Genomic DNA, 19394 nt, shown 5'->3' on the forward strand with positions numbered 1-19394 from the left:
GGGGCTCTGAAATGTCCTAATAGAATGGAGCAAGCTCGTCACCCCTACGTGCATGGACTGGGGAGTGCTGGAGATAACGGAGCTCGGCTCCCAGCTTCACTTAAGGGTCCATGCAAAGCAACAAGTTGCCAAGTTGGGACCACCCATTATAGTTCCTGGGCTCAGATTCCTAACCTGTAACAGTTGCCTACCCTTGATATTCACAATACTAGTATACGCCTGTGGTGCGAAGGGTCTTTGGGCTGTTCAGGTGCCACGTCCGTAATGTGATTGTTACCTCTCCATACCCTACAGCTTTGCCTCAGATCTTTTGTCCATAAATCATAAAGTGTGTCCTGCCACCCATTACACTTACCATGCCTTTACTACGGTCTTTGAGAGAGGGCAGGTCAGCAATGATGGCTGTGCACAGGCTGACATTTCCTTTGCTCAATCCTCCGATGATGCGTGAAATCAGGAAAACGCCAAAGCTTCTTGAGACGGCCCATAAAGCGTAAGACACAATTAACCCAACCTGCCGGAGAGGGCAACATTATCAGAAATATGTCCACTGTGGGGGCGAAAGTATTCAGCTTTATGGTAGAATCTCAAACATTTCTTAAATCCAGGTTCTCATCTCTAAGTGACAAGACGGCGGCAATCTTCTCTTCCATTTACTGTGACATTCCCGCCCAGACCTTATAACACAGCATGTGGTCATTTATGCATTGAAGGGATTTTCTTAGGATCATTTTTAAAAATCATAAATGATTGGCGGGGGTCCGTCATCCGGGATAGTGATAACTGGCAAAGTGGATGTGCGGAGGCACCCGCATTAATGCTAAGCCTCTTCATTATTTGCATGCAAGCGGCGGGTCCTGGCACCATAGCTGATCACATTAAGCTGAACGGAGCAAGTGGCAGTACCAGGAGCGGGATGTGCTCGGGCTATCCATACAAATTGTTGGGTTAGGTTTACGTCATTCTCTTTTTGTAGGAGACTGGTTTGTGGTTTGTTAGAGGCACACAGAAAAAAAAATTATAAAATATACATATATACACAGACACACACACACAATAAAAGAGTCACACTGAATCTGACGCCAGATTTCAAAATATATTAAAGAGATTCTCTTCCACCTGATGAGTCTGGTGCACTTTGAAAATCCATGTCAGCATGGCTGTGTAATCCCTCTGGAAAATTTCATGATTTTATAACTTCATGGCTAAGTCTTAAAATGTTCATGGCTATTTCAGGATTATACAGCCGTTTTAACATGGATTTTTACAGTAAGTACATACGCTTCATCAGGTCAAAGAGACCCAATTAGCTATGTATGCACTGTGTATTGGGAAATTTGGTGAGCAGCCACAATTGGATGCAAACACAGATTCTGCGCCCAAAGTATGAAACATTAGGATCTTCTGCCTCCGAGTTAGTAAACTTCTGTCCTTTTAGTTCTCCTTCACCTCCTCGCCCTTCTGTTCCTCTGCAGCACAGTCACTGGCCAGCACCTACAAGCCCCTAACCCCACCATCATGGATATAGCTACTGTGCTTGTACATTATATTTATCAAGTCTCCATAGTCAATATTTATACCCAAAGTGCTCAGAAGACTTAGAGGGAGCACTTCAGCCTCCAAAATCTGGAGCACCATGCACTAAAGATCATTGGTTGCTGGATTACATTAGCTTTGCCACTTTTAAGATATGTGCACACATCACATTTTTCATCATTTTTTCAGTATGAAAAATGCAGCATTTTACTGTCCCAGCAAGGTGAATGAAATTTCTAAAATCTCATGCACATATTGCTTTTTTTACCTGTGCAGATTTGCAGCAGTTTCATATCAACAGCATGCTAATTCTTCCAGTGTCTGTCTAGAATTTTTCAGCTGTTCTAATGACTGCGGAAAAAAACACCAAACAAGTTTTTTTATGCTGCGTTTTTCCTGCCACAAAACATTTTTGATGCAGAATCTGTCAGCAGTTTTTTTGCCATGAAATCTGAAAGCAGCATGGTGTAGGGGCAGAGACCCTGATTTCAGCGTTGTATCACTAAGTTTAATGGGTGCAGCCGTTGTGATAGAATCACTATTTTCTCTGCTGCAGATCTAGCAGAGCTCTGAATGCTGAGCTGTAAATAACCCGCCCACACCACTGATTGGCAGCTTTTTGTCAATACACAGTGTACACAGAAAGCTGCCAATCAGTGGTGGGTCGGGGTTCGACCAGGAGGTATGAGACACCTAGTAGTCTAGTGATAATCTTCTGCTGACAAAACACTGGTTTTGTTAAAATAGCAGATCACAGCCCAGTAAGTGACACTTTACTGGAATCAGGTTCTCTGCCCCTCCATTATGCTGCTCTCAGGTTACATGGCAAAACCTGCTGGCATTTCCTCTTTAACGTGTGCAGTGTGTCTTTTTCAGGTCATTCTGCTCTGAAAAGTACCAACTAAACGCTAAAAAGAATTAACATTTATGTAAAAACGACTTGCTGTTTATATATTCTGCTTATTGAGCGACTTCAATGCTTGATGTGTTCAGAGATAAAAATTTGGATGGGAGCGCTTCTTTAATGGTTCTTGAAAAACACAGCGGGTTCCCCCACTTGGAAAAGACCTCTTGTGCACATACCCTAGAAGTAGCAGTATAAAACGTATTCTATTTTCCTATAGCTGTGACAGATGTGTTGGAAGCATAAAACATGTACAATGCTGACAACTCGCTGCTGAAAAATGTGCTGATATTAGCATGTAGGAATGCTGGGAATACAGCTGCCTGTATAGAACACAGGAAAGATGGCAGAGAGAAGTGATATAAGAGCGGCAACCTAAATACTTGATAGTAAACAGCACAAACACTATAAACATCACTACCTATGAGGGTGCAGCTATATGTTGCTAGTGTGCACAGAGAACATCACTACCTATGAGAGTGCAGCTATACGTCGCCAGTGTGCACGGAGAACATCACTACCTATGAGGGTGCAGCTATACGTCGCCAGTGTGCACGGAGAACATCACTACCTATGAGGGTGCAGCTATACGTCGCCAGTGTGCACGGAGAACATCACTACCTATGAGGGTGCAGCTATACGTCGCCAGTGTGCACGGAGAACATCACTACCTATGAGGGTGCAGCTATATGTCCCCAGTGTGCACGGAGAACATCACTACCTATGAGGGTGCAGCTATACGTTGCCAGCGTGCACTGAGAACATCACTACCCATGAGGGTGCAGCTATACGTCACCAGCGTGTATTGATAACATCACTACCTATAAGGGTGCAGCTATACTTCCCCAGCATGTACTGAGAACATCACTACCTATGAGGGTGCAGCTATACGTCACCAGCGTGTATTGATAACATCACTACCTATGAGGGTGCAGCTATACGTCCCCAGGGTGCACGGAGAACATCACTACCTATGAGGGTGCAGCTATACGTCACCAGCGTGCCCTGAAAACATCACTACCTATAAGGGTGCAGCTATACTTCCCCAGCATGTACCGAGAACATCACTACCTATGAGGGTGCAGCTATACGTCACCAGCATGTATTGATAACATCACTACCTATGAGGGTGCAGCTATACATCCCCAGTGTGCACGGAGAACATCACTACCTATGAGGGTGCAGCTATACGTCCCCAGTGTGCACGGAGAACATCACTACCTATGAGGGTGCAGCTATACGTTGCCAGCGTGCCCTGAGAACATCACTACCTATAAGGGTGCAGCTATTCTTCCCCAGCATGTACTGAGAACATCACTACCTATGAGGGTGCAGCTATACGTCACCAGCATGTATTGATAACATCACTACCTATGAGGGTGCAGCTATACGTCACCAGCGTGCCCTGAGAACATCACTACCTATAAGGGTGCAGCTATACTTCCCCAGTGTGTACAGAGAACATCACTACCTATGAGGGTGCAGCTATACGTCGCCAGTGTGCACGGAGAACATCACTACCTATGAGGGTGCAGCTATACGTCGCCAGTGTGCACGGAGAACATCACTACCCATGAGGGTGCAGCTATACGTCACCAGCATGTATTGATAACATCACTACCTATGAGGGTGCAGCTATACGTCACCAGCGTGCCCTGAGAACATCACTACCTATAAGGGTGCAGCTATACTTCCCCAGTGTGCACAGAGAACATCACTACCTATGAGGGTGCAGCTATATGTCGCCAGTGTGCACGGAGAACATCACTACCTATGAGGGTGCAGCTATACGTCGCCAGTGTGCACGGAGAACATCACTACCTATGAGGGTGCAGCTATATGTCGCCAGTGTGCACGGAGAACATCACTATCTATGAGGGTGCAGCTATACGTCTCCAGTGTGCACGGAGAACATCACTACCTATGAGGGTGCAGCTATACATCGCCAGTGTGCACGGAGAACATCACTACCTATGAGAGTGCAGCTATACGTTGCCGGCGTGCACTGAGAATATCACTACCTATGAGAGTGCAGCTATACGTTGCCAGCGTGCACTGAGAATATCACTACCTATAAGGGTGCAGCTATACTTCCCCAGCGTGCACTGAGAACATCACTACCTATGAGGGTGCAGCTATACGTCACCAGCATGTATTGATAACATCACTACCTATGAGGGTGCAGCTATACTTCCCCAGCGTGCCCTGAGAACATCACTACCTATAAGGGTGCAGCTATACGTCACCAGCATGTATTGATAACATCACTACCTATGAGGGTGCAGCTATACTTCCCCAGCGTGCCCTGAGAACATCACTACCTATGAGGGTGCAGCTATACGTCACCAGCATGTATTGATAACATCACTACCTATGAGGGTGCAGCTATACTTCCCCAGCGTGCCCTGAGAACATCACTACCTATAAGGGTGCAGCTATACTTCCCCAGCGTGCACTGATAACATCACTACCTATGAGGGTGCAGCTATACTTCCCCAGTGTGCACAGAGAACATCACTACCTATGAGGGTGCAGCTATATGTCGCCAGTGTGCACGGAGAACATCACTACCTATGAGGGTGCAGCTATACGTCGCCAGTGTGCACGGAGAACATCACTACCTATGAGGGTGCAGCTATATGTCGCCAGTGTGCACGGAGAACATCACTACCTATGAGGGTGCAGCTATACATCGCCAGTGTGCACGGAGAACATCACTACCTATGAGAGTGCAGCTATACGTTGCCGGCGTGCACTGAGAATATCACTACCTATGAGAGTGCAGCTATACGTTGCCAGCGTGCACTGAGAATATCACTACCTATAAGGGTGCAGCTATACTTCCCCAGCGTGCACTGAGAACATCACTACCTATGAGGGTGCAGCTATACGTCACCAGCATGTATTGATAACATCACTACCTATGAGGGTGCAGCTATACTTCCCCAGCGTGCCCTGAGAACATCACTACCTATAAGGGTGCAGCTATACGTCACCAGCATGTATTGATAACATCACTACCTATGAGGGTGCAGCTATACTTCCCCAGCGTGCCCTGAGAACATCACTACCTATAAGGGTGCAGCTATACTTCCCCAGCGTGCACTGATAACATCACTACCTATGAGGGTGCAGCTCTACTTCCCCAGCGTGCCCTGAGAACATCACTACCTATAAGGGTGCAGCTATACTTCCCCAGCGTGCACTGATAACATCACTACCTATGAGGGTGCAGCTATACCTCGCCAGCGTGCACTGAGAACATCACTACCTATGAGGGTGCAGCTATACTTCCCCAGCATGCACTGATAACATCACTACCTATAAGGGTGCAGCTATACTTCCCCAGCATGCACTGATAACATCACTACCTATGAGGGTGCAGCTATACCTCGCCAGCGTGCACTGAGATTCTCTGGTGTGCAGGGACAAGGATCAATCATACTGAATGGTGTATTCTTCCATAATCTTTATATTCATAAATGCAAGTATTTAATTCAGCCTTCACATAAATATGTGCACTAGGTGGCGCTGTCCTAGTGCTACTCCTGCATAGTGCTGCTATAATTGGTTAATGTTAAATCGGAGACCCCATCTGGAAAATGTAATACCGTAGTTATCATCATGAGTCGTCGTCTTCCTGCATAATCCGAGGCAGCTCCAGTGAGCGGGGAGCAGATAAACTGCAGCAAGGAGAACAGGGATCCAACAAGACCTGAAATATAGTGAGATTGATTAATGATGACAGAGCATCTGTAACAGGAACATATAGCCACAGTACAGAGATTAGGAACCAAATCATTCCACACCATGGTCTGGGACCTGTAACACTGGACACCAGGAACATGGGACTGGGGCATTACTCCACTGGACACAAGAGATTTGGACATAAAGACCGATAGTATGGACCTGAACGGGGAAACAAGAAACCATGAAGTGAGAAATAAAGTTGCAGGACACCAGGGATTGGGACCTGAAAAGAATGGACGCCAGGAACTCTGACATAAAGTTACTGGACACGAAGGACTTGAAGCCAAAAGACTCCATGTTTTGGGAAATAAAGCTTTCAACATTAGGGATTGGGAAATAAAACCAGTGAACTATGAAAAACTAGATCATAAAGCGACTGGATCATAGGATTAGTAAATCAATCCACCGTACACCAGGTACAGAAACATCTATTTATATAATTGCCTTGTAATGTGTTCATTTCCTGTTCTGTCCAGATGTCACCGTATCCCAGAATTCCAAGTGGAGGAAGTTCACCGACCTCCATATTGGGACACCCAAGTGATGGGTGTCTCAATATGGAAACTGCTGCTGGTACCAACCTATTGCACGGTACCACCAGCGGAACACTGTCGCACCACACACACACACTCTATACGCCATACACACCCCACACACACACTGACGCAGCCTCTTACGCGGTACCACCAGCGGAACACAGTCGAGAACATGCCGCCGCCGGGATCTGCCGAATGATTCACTGACTGCCGCCATCTTTGTACAGGAGGAGCACATGCGCAGTTTTAATGTGACCGCCGCTATCTGTCTGCACAAAGATGGCGGCGGTCTGATTTACTGCGCCTGCGCAGGTGCAGTGAATCATTCAGGTGATCCAGACGGCAGATCCGCGACACTTGTAGTACATACATCTATGTAATAGAGCAGCTTGTCGGCAGCTTATTGACACAGAAACCTCATAAACTACAAAGAAATTTATTGTAAGTAAAGTTCTTGTGTTTCTCAGCAACAATGGACATTGTCTTCAATATTCTGTTCAGCATTCTATCAGAGAAAGCTTTATCTACAAAGTTACTAGGTTGTCAGTTCTTTCGTCAGGAGTGCAATGATCCTCTGCCTTCTAGCTTCCTGCTTGTTGAAGAATGGTGCACTCCTGATGATTGACAGTTCAGGCCAGCAGTATGGTTGCCTTTCTGGTCTGACCTGTTCATTCTCCGATATTGCTATATGTCTATTTGCTACATTCTCCCTGGTGCACTTTGGCTTGATGTCTCAGTTACTGGTACCCAGTGGCTTTGTCATCTAATTTTTGATGTTTACTGGTTTTATTTTTCAGTCCCTGGTGTCACTTGGCTTTATATCCCAGTCCATGGTATTCTGTGGCTCATGTCCCTGGTGTCCAGTGGTTTCAGGTCCTTGTGTCTAGTAGCTTTATGTCCCAGTTCCTGGTGTACTGATGTTTTATGCCACATACTCTGGTGTGTACTATACTTATTTTTCAGTCTCTTATATCCATTGGGTCCAGGTTTCACTCTCTGATGCCTTGTGACTTGAAGTGCCAGTTTCGAGCTCTTGTGGCTTTACGATATAGTTTTTGGTGTTCACTTGCTTTATCTCCCAGCTCATGAACTCCTCTGGTTTCAGATCTGTTGTGTCCGGGAGCGCAATGTTTCAGTGCCCGTTGTTCACTTGCTTCAGGTCGCAGTCTCTGGTCTCAGTCAGCTTTCTCACTCAATGGTCTTCTGTGGCTCAGGTCTCTGGTGTCCAGTGGTTTCATGCGTCTTGGCTTCATGTCTCAGTCACTGGTGTCCAGCCATTTCAGGTCCCGGTCCATGATGTTCTGTGTCTTATGACTCATGCTCCTGGTGTCGACTGGTTTCAGGTTCCTTGTGTCCAGCAGTTTTATGTTCCAGTTCACTGGTGTACAGTGACTCTATGTTCCTGGAGTCCAGTGGTTTAGTGTCCCAATTCCTGACATCTTGTGGTTTTACACCACATTCCCTTGTGTGTGATATAGTTGTGTTCAAGCCTTTTGGTTTCAAGGCAAGGCCCTTATTGACTTAACTAGATGGAGGCCTGATGCTATCACATCGGGAGGGCAGTAATGTCACGATGGGGGCAGGCATGCGGCGCTGTTGTTGCCTAATGGCATCCTGTGATAATCACTGGGGAGCACAATTTTTTAAGAGTTAGGTCAGACAACTGTTCTTAACTAATTTTTGGATGCTGAATCCAGAAATGATCTCAGTTTTTCTCTATCACATCAAGTTTTTGAACTATAGGATTTTTGTCTTCTCAAAACTATGTAAACTACTGTACCTAAAAAGTGTTGTTTTTTTTTTTCAATTAACCCTGCTGTTCTGTTCGGTCTGGGGAGACCTATTTTGAACTTTGGTATTTTTTGGGGTGTTCAAGATGCGGTTCTGAAACTTGTGGTTGATTGACTTAAATGAGGATGGGTCGGTCGGCCACGGGTTTCAGAGCCGCATCTTGAATATTTTAAAGAATATTGAAGTTCAAAGTCGGTCATTTTTGACCAACAGAACAGCAGGGTTAAATAGTACAAATATGAACAAAAAATGAAATATATAAGAAGTAGGCATGACAAAGTTGTGACTACAGCAGCGAGACGAAGGAACTTGGCGGCACTCACCGGTCTTCAAACAGGTATTTTTATTGCTTCACGGCACGGGGGTACAAACAAAAAGAGGCAGCAGGCGAACATGTTCGCCTGCTGCCTCTTTTTGTTTGTACCCCCGTGCCGTGAAGCAATAAAAATACCTGTTTGAAGACCGGTGAGTGCCGCCAAGTTCCTTCGTCTCGCCGCTGTATTGCCTATGCTTGTTGTTCCGGCTGGAGCACCACAGGTCTGCCAGCTGGCTAGCAACTGTGGATTCTGGGAGCCTTGGTCGTAGTAGTTGTGGTGCGGTCAGCTGTTCTCTCCTTTTCGCATAAAGTTGTGACTACTCTTACAAGTTGCCACGTAGCTCTATATGAGTCGAATTGTAATCAGATAACAAGTCTTATTACAGATATCAGTGCAATTGTGCTATCTCAGGCAGGTAAGTTGTGTAGGAAAAACTTGACGTGCTAGAAAAAAAACTGACTACATTTTTGGAATCAGCATGCCAATTTTAGTATAAATCAGCTCAAAAACCTAACTCAACAGAAATTTTTTTTCAAATTGTTCCCCTAATGACTTTAGCATCAGGGGACTCATGTGCTTGACGCCTACGCTTATATGCATTGTTTTTGTCCCAGCAATGCTGTTGCTCTTCATGAGTCTCATTTGCCCGTTGTGGTCTTCGATGTTGTGCCTTTGCTGCTGTCCTTTCATTGTCATTGGCGTACTTTTTATGAGGAGCCATGTTGGCGTTGATATTTGCTTTTTAAAGAGGTTTTCCCAGGAACAAAACTTAATTTAAAAAATTGTCTGTGTCTGACCATGTACCGAACATACCACAGCTCCTGGGTACGGGAGGAAGCAAAAGACAATACTGACATTACAGCAGGGGATCATAATGGATTCATTTTGTGAGGTAAAATATTTCACAGACTTTTTTTAAACAATATCTTACCTCACAAAATGTATCCGCTGCGATCTCCTGCTGTAATGTCAGTATTGTCTTTTGCTTCCTCCCCTGCCCAGGAGCTGTGGTATGTTCAGTACATGGTCAGACACAGACAATTTTTTAAATTAACTTTTGTTCCACATGAACTATTGTTCTCATATAATGCTACATTTAAAAGGCGTTGACCAGGATTTGTTTTCATTTTTAATATGGGCATAAAAACTAACAGGAAAGTAGATGCTAACACAGGCAGCTACCTGCACCTTTTACTCGGTGCTACTTCAGAGCGGTCCCCAAGCAGACTCCTTTTTCCAAGCTGCTCTGTCGGCATCATGCTGATTGACAGTCGGCTCCCCGCAGTTATGCAGTGGGGAGCCAGCTTTCAATCAGCATGACATCGGCAGTCACGCCCCATCATCAGAGCAGAGAACAACAGGAAGGTAGTTATCAACTACCTGCCTGTTATTTCTTAGGCCCAAAGTAAAAAAAATAAAATTAATTATTCTTGGATAAAATGGGTTGTTTCATTTTCACAAATGGGTAAAATTACAAATAAAAACATTTGCAATTTTATTTTAAAAATTGTGTCAGTTTTCAAGAAGAAAGGGGTTTTTAGTTTTAGAATTTGCTGCCCTTTACCCAAGATACTGACCACAACTGCAGTCTATCAGCAGCAGGGACCAGGCCACACAGGAGACTAGTCAGACAGGCGGTCCCCGATGGCTTCTGCCCACCCACTTGACTGGAGTGACAGGTCTCTCCCTGCTTGTGTGTATAGGGAGAGATTTGTCACTCCAGGGGAACAGGTGGCGAGAAGATACCTGACCGGCTAGTCTCCAGTGTGGCTTGACTCCCGGCGTCTGCGAGTCAGAGTCAAACATACCTAGCTGGAATCATGCAGCCAGTGTGATACATGCCACGAATCGGGCAGCATGTATCAGTTGTCAGGCTCCCTTCAAAGACAGCAGTCTTATAGACAAACTGTGCCACACCGCCTGTTGCAAGACTACAAGTTCCAGCATTCAATGAAAGCTTCAGAGCTTAGGACAAAAATGTAATAGGAAATGATTGATTTTGGGCGCAGTTACTTTCAGGGTATGTGCACACGATGCGGATTTTGCTGCGGATCCACAGCGTTTCCGCAGCTGCGGGTCCACAGCAGTTTCCCATGAATTTACAGTTCAATGTAAACCTATGGGAAACCAAAAACGCTGTGCACATGCTGCGGAAAAAAACGTGCGGAAACGCAGCGGTTTGCATTCCGCAGTATGTCACTTCTTTCTGCGGATTCCGCAGCGGTTTTACAACTGCCCCTATGTAAAACTGCAGTTGTAAAACCGCAGTGAAAACTGCAGAAAAACCGCGGTAAATCCGCAATAAATCCGCAGCAGTTTTCCACTGCGGATTTATCAAATCCGCTGCAGAAAAATCCGCAGTGGACCTAGAATACGTGTGCACACAGCCTTAGTAGATCACACGTCTCACCTCCAAACAGAACACTGTTGTACTTCCTCTCCTGGGGAACCCCAACCGCTGCCGCAAACCAATCCACTGTGTGCTGCAAAGTGTGATAAAGTCCATCCTGAATAATGAGAAAGAAGGGTACGATACTGCACTACATAGGATCTTACACACTGTATGTACATCCTTATACATAACTATCAGCGGACATGGACAGGAGCAATCCTGTGCGAGAATACAATAGGGGCCCCTTGCTTTGGTGCCAATCCACCAGTGATTATTATTTAAACATGGATTTTTTTTCTAAGTACACCAGCCTCATCAGGCCTAATGTACTGCACTGTATTTAATAATATATGTAGTATTGTGAAATCTGCTGACAATTTTGCTCTAAAAGTAAAGGAGGCTGAGTTGCATTATCACCTGTCGAAAGGTATGGCGCTGTTTTTTTTAACCCTGTATCTTTAAAATCATGTTTTTCAGCAGACCATTGTGTATATGTGAGATGGCAAAGACAACAACAGTCGTTCCATTGTGGCGTTTGTCCACCAAAGACAGAAATACCCTAGTCCGTGATCCCTGGGGCAGTTCCTCAACCTAATTTTAGCTTAGTTCCTCAATGAAGGGAAGTCCTACATAAGTTTTTGTAAAGAGGATGAACCAAGCAAGACTTGGCTCCAATCTACTTACGTTAGACTTGCTGTAATGATCCAATATGGAAGGCAAGAGTGGAAGGATGAGCGTGAAGCCCAAAAGATCGATGAGGAGAGCCAAGAAGACGGCCGTGATGACCCTGTGTGGGCTTTGCGGGGGCTCTTGCTTGGTCATTGCTGCTGGCACTCGCCTCATCCTTTGTTCTTAGAAGCTCAGACACTTGCACCCTGGAAAACAAGTCCAATCCTGAGGACGGCCACCTCGTCAATGTTCCACCTCCCAGGAGGCTGAGTAGTGCTGACTCACGGCAGAGCACTTTATAGGTTACGGTGACATTCCTGGCGCTGTGGAGAAGAAGTCAGAACTTCAGTTATTTTGTAATACCCAGAAGTTGCCACAATAAATTAAGCAGGAAACAATGCATGAAGAAGAAGGAAATTTATCTGAACAGGAAGCTGTGCCCTTTAAGTTACACATGCAGCAATGATGCAAAACAGCTTTTCATAGTGGTCTTGCAAAAACCATTCAGTAAAAGTGCAAAAATTTAAAATACCCACTGGTGTAACAATAGGGTCGGTTTGGCAATATAGGTGTCGACCTGCATCAGTCATTTTCTCATACGAGAACAAATCGGTCAGAGATTCATCAGTATTTCTCGGATGAGAAAGAAAAACAAAAAGTTTCTTTATCTTTTCCCCATCTAGCAGTCAGTTAAAAAGTGACAGCACTCGGACGGCATCAGAGTGCTGTCCGATTCTTTCACGGACCCATAGACTAGCATTGCTGGGTTTGATCAGACGCTCCATGAAAAACTGCGGAGAAAATGTCCAATCTTGATACGACATGTGATGGTTCCATTCGCTATTAGGGTAGGTTCACTAGAAATGTCTGTAAGGCTACTTTCACACTTGCGTCGGTACAGGGCCGTCGCAAACCGTGCCTGTAGCACAATGTGGGCAGCGGATGCAATTTTACAATGCATCCGCTGCCCATTGCGATGAGCGGAGAGGAGGGGGCGGAGTTTCGGCCGCGCATGCGCGGTCGAAAATGGCGGACACGTCGCACAAAAAAAGTTACATTGAACTTTTTTTGTGCGTCGCGTCCGCCAAAAACACGACGCATCCGTCGCACGACGGATGCGACGTGTGGCCATACGTCACAATGCGTCGCTAATGCAAGTCTATGGAGAAAAAAGGCATCCTGCGGGCAACTTTGCAGGATGCGTTTTTTCTCCAAAACGACGCATTGCGACGTACGTCACACAACGCAAGCATGAAAGAGGCCTTTAGCCGTCATTTTTTTTTTGTTTTGTTTTTTTACAGCAGCAGCTATTAATCATCAACAAGACCATTTATATTTTCTGTATGCGTAAAAACCAAATGCTGTACTGTGGCATCCGTTTGTTTTTTTGTTTTTTTACACACCCCAGACTTAAACTCGTGCATTCTGGAATTTTCTTCTCAAAAGCAGACTTGGTCAGTGGAAGAAAAAAAAAAATCATCCATCTGCACTGCCCCATTGAATAACATTGGTCCGTGTGTTTTCCATTTTTTTTTGCACGGATAGCAAAAAAGTACGAGCAAGTCCAGGCTGAGGTCTATATATACCTTGGTTTAGGACATTAATACCAAGCAAAACTATTTTTTTTTATTTTAATGGCAGCCACTAAGCTCTCGGGTGAGGACATTTGTATGGTGCAGATATATTAAACCGGTCTATATTAAATGAAAACGGTCTCTGTTGCTCATAGCAATCAATCACAGCTCAGCTTTCATTTTTCAAAAGCAGAATCTGAAATGAAAGCCGAGCTGTGATTGGTTGCTACGGGCAACCCATAAGGCAGCTAGGTAAACTATGAGGCCTTGTTTATATATTTTTTCCCTCACTTGAATACTCATCCAGATACATTTATTCACAATATGTGTCTCACACGCCACTGTATGGCGTAACTAGCGCATTTAGAGCTACAAGGTAACCTACGTCTCGCAACTTTGATATTGCGGAGTCGCATTTTGACAAGTAATGATTTCCTGTGGGGTCGCAATGAGACCGGAGACTCACACATTGGCGCAAAGGTTTCCAAACAGGATTTTTTTTTCCTGTCACTGGTCGAAAGTCACACACAACACACTTGCCATTTACTTCAATGCAAGTCCCATGAGACTTTTTTTTTTTTTTTTAACATAGGAAAATCGCAGAACTAAAGAAACAGTGGACAGCAAGTCGGAAAGATGTTTCTGGCTGCGGACTTATCGCTGCGTAGGGCTATCATTATGGGACAGCGGAACTGTTCCCCACAGGACACAGTGGTCTTTTTTCTTTAGTCTGGTAAAAAAAAAAAAAAAAAGCTTATTTCTTAGGCAAAGGCGACATGTTCGTCGCTACAGCCATTATTAAACAAGTGAATTTTCTGTGACTCTTAATGATAAGATTTTGCTGTTCCCCCAAAAAAATGCTTTCATTACAGACGAGTCTCGTGTGACTTACAATGAAGTTTAGGAAAGCGATTAACATGAAACAAGCGTAAAAAAATAAAAATAAAACTCAAACCCATGTCGCGGTAGATCGCAGGTCACCATGTGACACCACTGGAGACCATGAGATGCGAGGTCACAAAACAACACCAGGATCTCAATGCCGCATGTAATGCTAGCCTTAAAAGGGTTGTCCATTTTAAACTTCTCCCTATATGCATAGTTCGATTTTCTCTCCACTAACCTAGCGCCATGGTTCTGCCACTGTCCCCCGTCTCATTTGTTTGGCTGCGGTGGTGACGTCACGTCAATAGGACTGCAGCGACCCATAGAAACTATTCTCCCACAAAGTGACGCCACACACGGATATTTCAAATATAACTCTTTTATTACTCTTTTTTAAAATAACTTGCTAATGTCAACTACAATTTTTTTTCTCTTTTGGCTTAATAATTAAGGTCGCAGCTTAAAACCCGGCAACATTTTGCCAACCAATCGGGTGTAGGGAGATTGACTGCCCTCCGGACTCCCGGCGCAGGTATCATCACCAACCTCATAACCACCCATTCCGCCGCTGCGACTGAAAGAAGAAACATAACCAATCAACATAAGGGAGAGAGGGAGGGAGACAGGTCCGGGTCCAAGTGAGGGGATCCGGAAAGGCAGGGAGAAACGCACCACCTCTTTTTGAATGGGGCCCCGCCCCCACGAGAAAGCCCGGCCCCCAGGAGCGCAGCGACGTCACCCCGTGGGAGACCGGGTAAGAGCCATGCCAAGGCCCTGCAGTCAGGGGACAGCGGAAATAACCGCGGTGTCCCACACTCTGCAGCCAATCACTAACCTCATCTACATCAGTTAATCCGCTAAGCTCAAAGATTCATTGGAGCAATGTTACGTCACTGCTGCAGGCAAACAGACAAGGGAAGGGGTGGAGAAATTTACCACGGTAATTTTGGAACATATACCAACAGCAAAAGGATGGCATGGCTTTGATGACCCAAGTAGGGCAAGTACATCAGTTTTTATTTTTTACAATCATCTGTGCATGTGAGAAACAGTTTTCAGAAAGTGGACAACCCCTTTAATGTTTCGTTTTTTTTTGTTTTTTTGTTTTAACTGTCTCAAATTAGCCTCCCTTGTAGTCATGCAAGCCTAATGCAAATGGAGGAAAAGCAGAAGAGAGCCAGCTGGTCTGATGATTCAGCCTTCATGGTATTATCTAGCCTTCCTGTGTCCTCTCCTGTTTATCTAACTTGTATAAAACTATTTTTTAAAAAAAGGTCAGGACAACCTTAAGGCCGGGATCACACATGCGAGAAACACGTCCGCGCCAGAGCTTGGATTTCACATGCGAGACACAGACGTGTTTCTCGCATGTGTGATCCCGGCCTAAGAGAGAACATCCACCTGATGTCCAAATACAACATCTCCATAGACTTCTAAAAACAGCAAATGTGCCAAGAGGATTTTTTTTGTTGTTGCATATAATGTATATACGTGCCGGTATAATCTGCAAGGGTATGTGCACACTTTGAGTAATGGCAACATGTGCATCAGATTATTACAGAAATCTCATTCACTTTGCTGGTACTATAAAACATAAAGTGTGAACAAGCCCTAAAAGGTTATTAATGTGGCACTTGATAATCCAGCACTATGTACTAGAGCTCTGTGCCTGAAGATTCACTATGATTTCTAAAGCTTAGGCCCCTTTCACACATCAGTTTTTTTGCTGTCAGTCACAATCCGTTGGCTCGACGGATCCATTCAGATTGTGAAAAACTGATGCGACGGATCTGTTTTTTCGCCGGATCCGACTAGCGGATCTGGCTAATTGGATCCTAAAAAATAATCGGAGCATGCTCAGTTAAAACAAACGGAATCCGTCACCGGATTCCGTCATTTGATGGATCCAGCGCCCATAGGCTTCCATTTGAGCAAACGACGGACGGCAACGGATCCGTCGCTGTCTGTTTTTTCGACTTACACAAAAAACGTTACTTTGTCCGTTGTCTCCGGCCGCCGGACAAACAATTTTCAATGGATCCGGTAAGCGACGGATGAAACATGAAGCAATCCGTCGCTAATACATGTCTGAGAAAAAAACGGATCCGGCGGCATCAGTCGCAGGATCTGTTTTTTTCAAAATTTGACGGATTGTGACTGATAGCAAAACAATGATGTGTGAAAGGGGCCTAAAACAGACTGATTTCAGAACACAGTGCATGAACTGGCCAACGGCTCTCACGAACAGAGTGCCAGCTGCATAGAAGTAGATTCGCTGGCCAGTCCGTGCACAGCGCTCCAATCTAGGGTCACACTATTGTTTTTCGCTCATCCAAGAACATCGATGCTAATCATACCCTGATCAGAGTGTGGCCTGTTTTTCCTCAGATTTGGGAGAAAATAAAATATCTCCAACTTCTCCATTTTGTGACCTGAATTATTATTATTATTTATTATTATAGCGCCATTTATTCCATGGCGCTGTACATGTGAGAAGGGGTATACATAATAGAAACAGGTACAATAATCTTGAACAATGCAAGTCACAACTGGTACAGGAGGAGAGAGGACCCTGCCCGCGAGGGCTCACAATCTACAAGGGATGGGTGACGATACAGCAGGTAAGGACCTGAATGGGGATCCGATAACGCAACTCAACTTGTGCATATGAAGGAAGGGTCGGGCATTTGCACTGCACCATAGAATAAAACAGGGATGAGTGAGGTCCGTCAAAACGATAAAAAACTATTGCGGTGTAATGCACATCATGACATTATGTGAGACCAACTTCAAGGAGGCTCTTCATGTTGACACAGGGCCTAGTTAGCGTTATGGGAGCTGGGGACGCTGGGCCGAGGATGCCAGGTGCAGAAGGGAAGTGAATAACGGCTGGCACAGAGGACCATGACAGAGCAAACAGATTTGATTATCTCTTGATTTAATCTCTCATATTTAGAGAAACCAGAATGGATCAGCAGCTTCTACTGTATTTTTCCTTTTGCATTAGAGAGCATTGAAATTATTCCCCTAAACCACACCATTTTCACTTTCATAACTAGTAAATCTTTTGCCCATTTCTTTGAATCGTGCCACACATCTAGTGATAGCTAGGCTGGTAATACGCTGCGTTGTACATGTGTATGTGTTCTCCAGCAAATCCAATGCATTGCAAAGGATTAAATCAGCAGTAAATTTCCACAGCACAAATGGTCTTGCTGCAGATTTCAGATTAGCATCTCTATTCAATTTACACCGCAGATTCGCTCCTCAGCGTGTGAATGAGATTTCTGGAAATTTCACCCACAGATTCATTACTGTAACATGCTGCAGAACTGACCCATGCGAATAAGCTTTTGTGCAGGAATTCTTCATTCACACTTGCGTTTGAACCCCAGTCTCATTTTTACCTCTGTGAAAAAGTGCAGGATGCAGCACCAATGATGAGTACCGTAATGGACTCCCAACGAACCCCATTATAGTGTGATGTATCTGCAAATTCCTGATGCTGGTTGGAACCTCTTCTAAACTGGCATTTACAATCATGATAGAGTTTTGTAGACCTAGAAATCATTAACCAACTAAATAAAAGATTTTATCTTGAGGCTTCGAACACGTCTGCGTCATCACATGATTTGGGGATTAAATAATTGACGTGACTGGAGTCATGCTAGTCGCATTGCCCCATTTTAAATAATTCTCACCTATAGCCTCCATGAAATAATACTACTGTTCCTAAAAGTGAAAAGTTCTCATTGCACTTCCTGCCGGACAGCCCCCAACTTTGGTTCCTCCATTTCTGACTGTGATGCTTTGCAGAGTGCAGTGCTGCTCATCTCCTCCTGAGGCTTAGATTACAGGCAGCCCTTCCCCTCATTATCTCCTCTACCTGTAGCTTCCTCCTCCATCATCTCCAGCTCCCCCTCCTTCCTGTATTACTAGTCTCTGCTCTCTCCTGTAGGAAACACATTAGGGTTTTATATAGTGTTCTATATACACTCAATATTATTGTGTGCCATCTCAGAGATTCCTTACCCATGTCTTCCTGTAGTCTCAGCGTGCTGTACTGTGAATTCAATCCTTCCTACTCTCTGTCCCCTCCTGCTGCCAGCCCTGATCCTCCCTTCGCCTCCTCCTCCAGCATCAGATTTCCGTGCTGCAAGTACTATCACCAAACTTGAAAAAAAAAATAATAATAATTATGTAAAATGGCCCATTTTTTTGAAATGACAGCATAAAAACACAAACGAATAATCAGCAGCACAGGAAAAGTAGATTAGAGTGCAGTTTTCATTTCGAGATCACGACGCTGTAATGTATGATATTGTTTGTACGTGAACCCTCGGCATTGGAATATGTTGGCGCTATAGAAATAAAATGAATTATATTTCAGAGATGCTTTTTCTTTGCACTATTTTGGAAAAAGCCTCATTCACATGTCTGTTTTCACGTACGTGTCTTTTCCCATGTTTTTCACAGGTAGAACACATACCCATTATTGTCTATGTGGCTTTGACATTGACATTGTTTTATTTGTAGACCGAGCTGTCCGCAATAAAACAAAATAAAATATTTTTTTAATGCGACTCATGTATCATACTTTCCAATGCGAGTCTATGATTCCAAGAAAATCACAACAGCGCATGGATGCAATCTGTGTGCTGTCCGTTTTTAACATTTTAATAGGGAGAATTTTTTTAATTTTATTTTTGCAGAAGAGAAAATCTATAGTGAAGCACTGATGGTATAAACACCCCGAGCTAGCACTGATGAAAGTAGGATTGTTTTCTTTTCTTTTTCTTCATCTGAGAAAAATCACTGATGTTTGTATGAGGCCTAAGGCTATACGGCAGTTTTTACTCAAAAAAGGCAGCACACTGTAGCGCCAAAACTTGCAAACATGAAAATAGAATTGCATTACTGCACTAGAAACATGAAAAACTGAGAAAGTTTTAGCGCATAAATTGGCCAACTCATGTGTACCTGGTAGCCACGATAAGGCATTTCTCGTATACCAGGAGCTAGCAATGTTTTTCCTCCCTT

The 19394-nt window shown here is 44.4% G+C and overlaps 1 protein-coding gene across 1 annotated transcript in view; it reads right to left on the reverse strand.

The window, feature by feature from the left end:
- MFSD10 (major facilitator superfamily domain containing 10) overlaps positions 1-18449 on the reverse strand; it is a 54877-nt gene extending 36428 nt beyond the window's left edge. The window contains exons 1-5 of the mRNA XM_069744740.1: positions 18387-18449; positions 11911-12218; positions 11245-11341; positions 6052-6155; positions 356-514 (exon numbers count right to left, since the gene is read on the reverse strand). Coding sequence (XP_069600841.1) covers positions 356-514; positions 6052-6155; positions 11245-11341; positions 11911-12069 — 519 coding nt within the window. The 5' untranslated portion in view covers positions 12070-12218; positions 18387-18449. The remainder of the gene's footprint in view (positions 1-355; positions 515-6051; positions 6156-11244; positions 11342-11910; positions 12219-18386) is intronic.
- Positions 18450-19394: the final 945 nt, after the last annotated feature.

Source organism: Ranitomeya imitator, chromosome 1, assembly GCF_032444005.1.
Source record: "Ranitomeya imitator isolate aRanImi1 chromosome 1, aRanImi1.pri, whole genome shotgun sequence".
In the NCBI taxonomy this organism is placed as follows: Eukaryota; Metazoa; Chordata; class Amphibia; order Anura; family Dendrobatidae; genus Ranitomeya; species Ranitomeya imitator.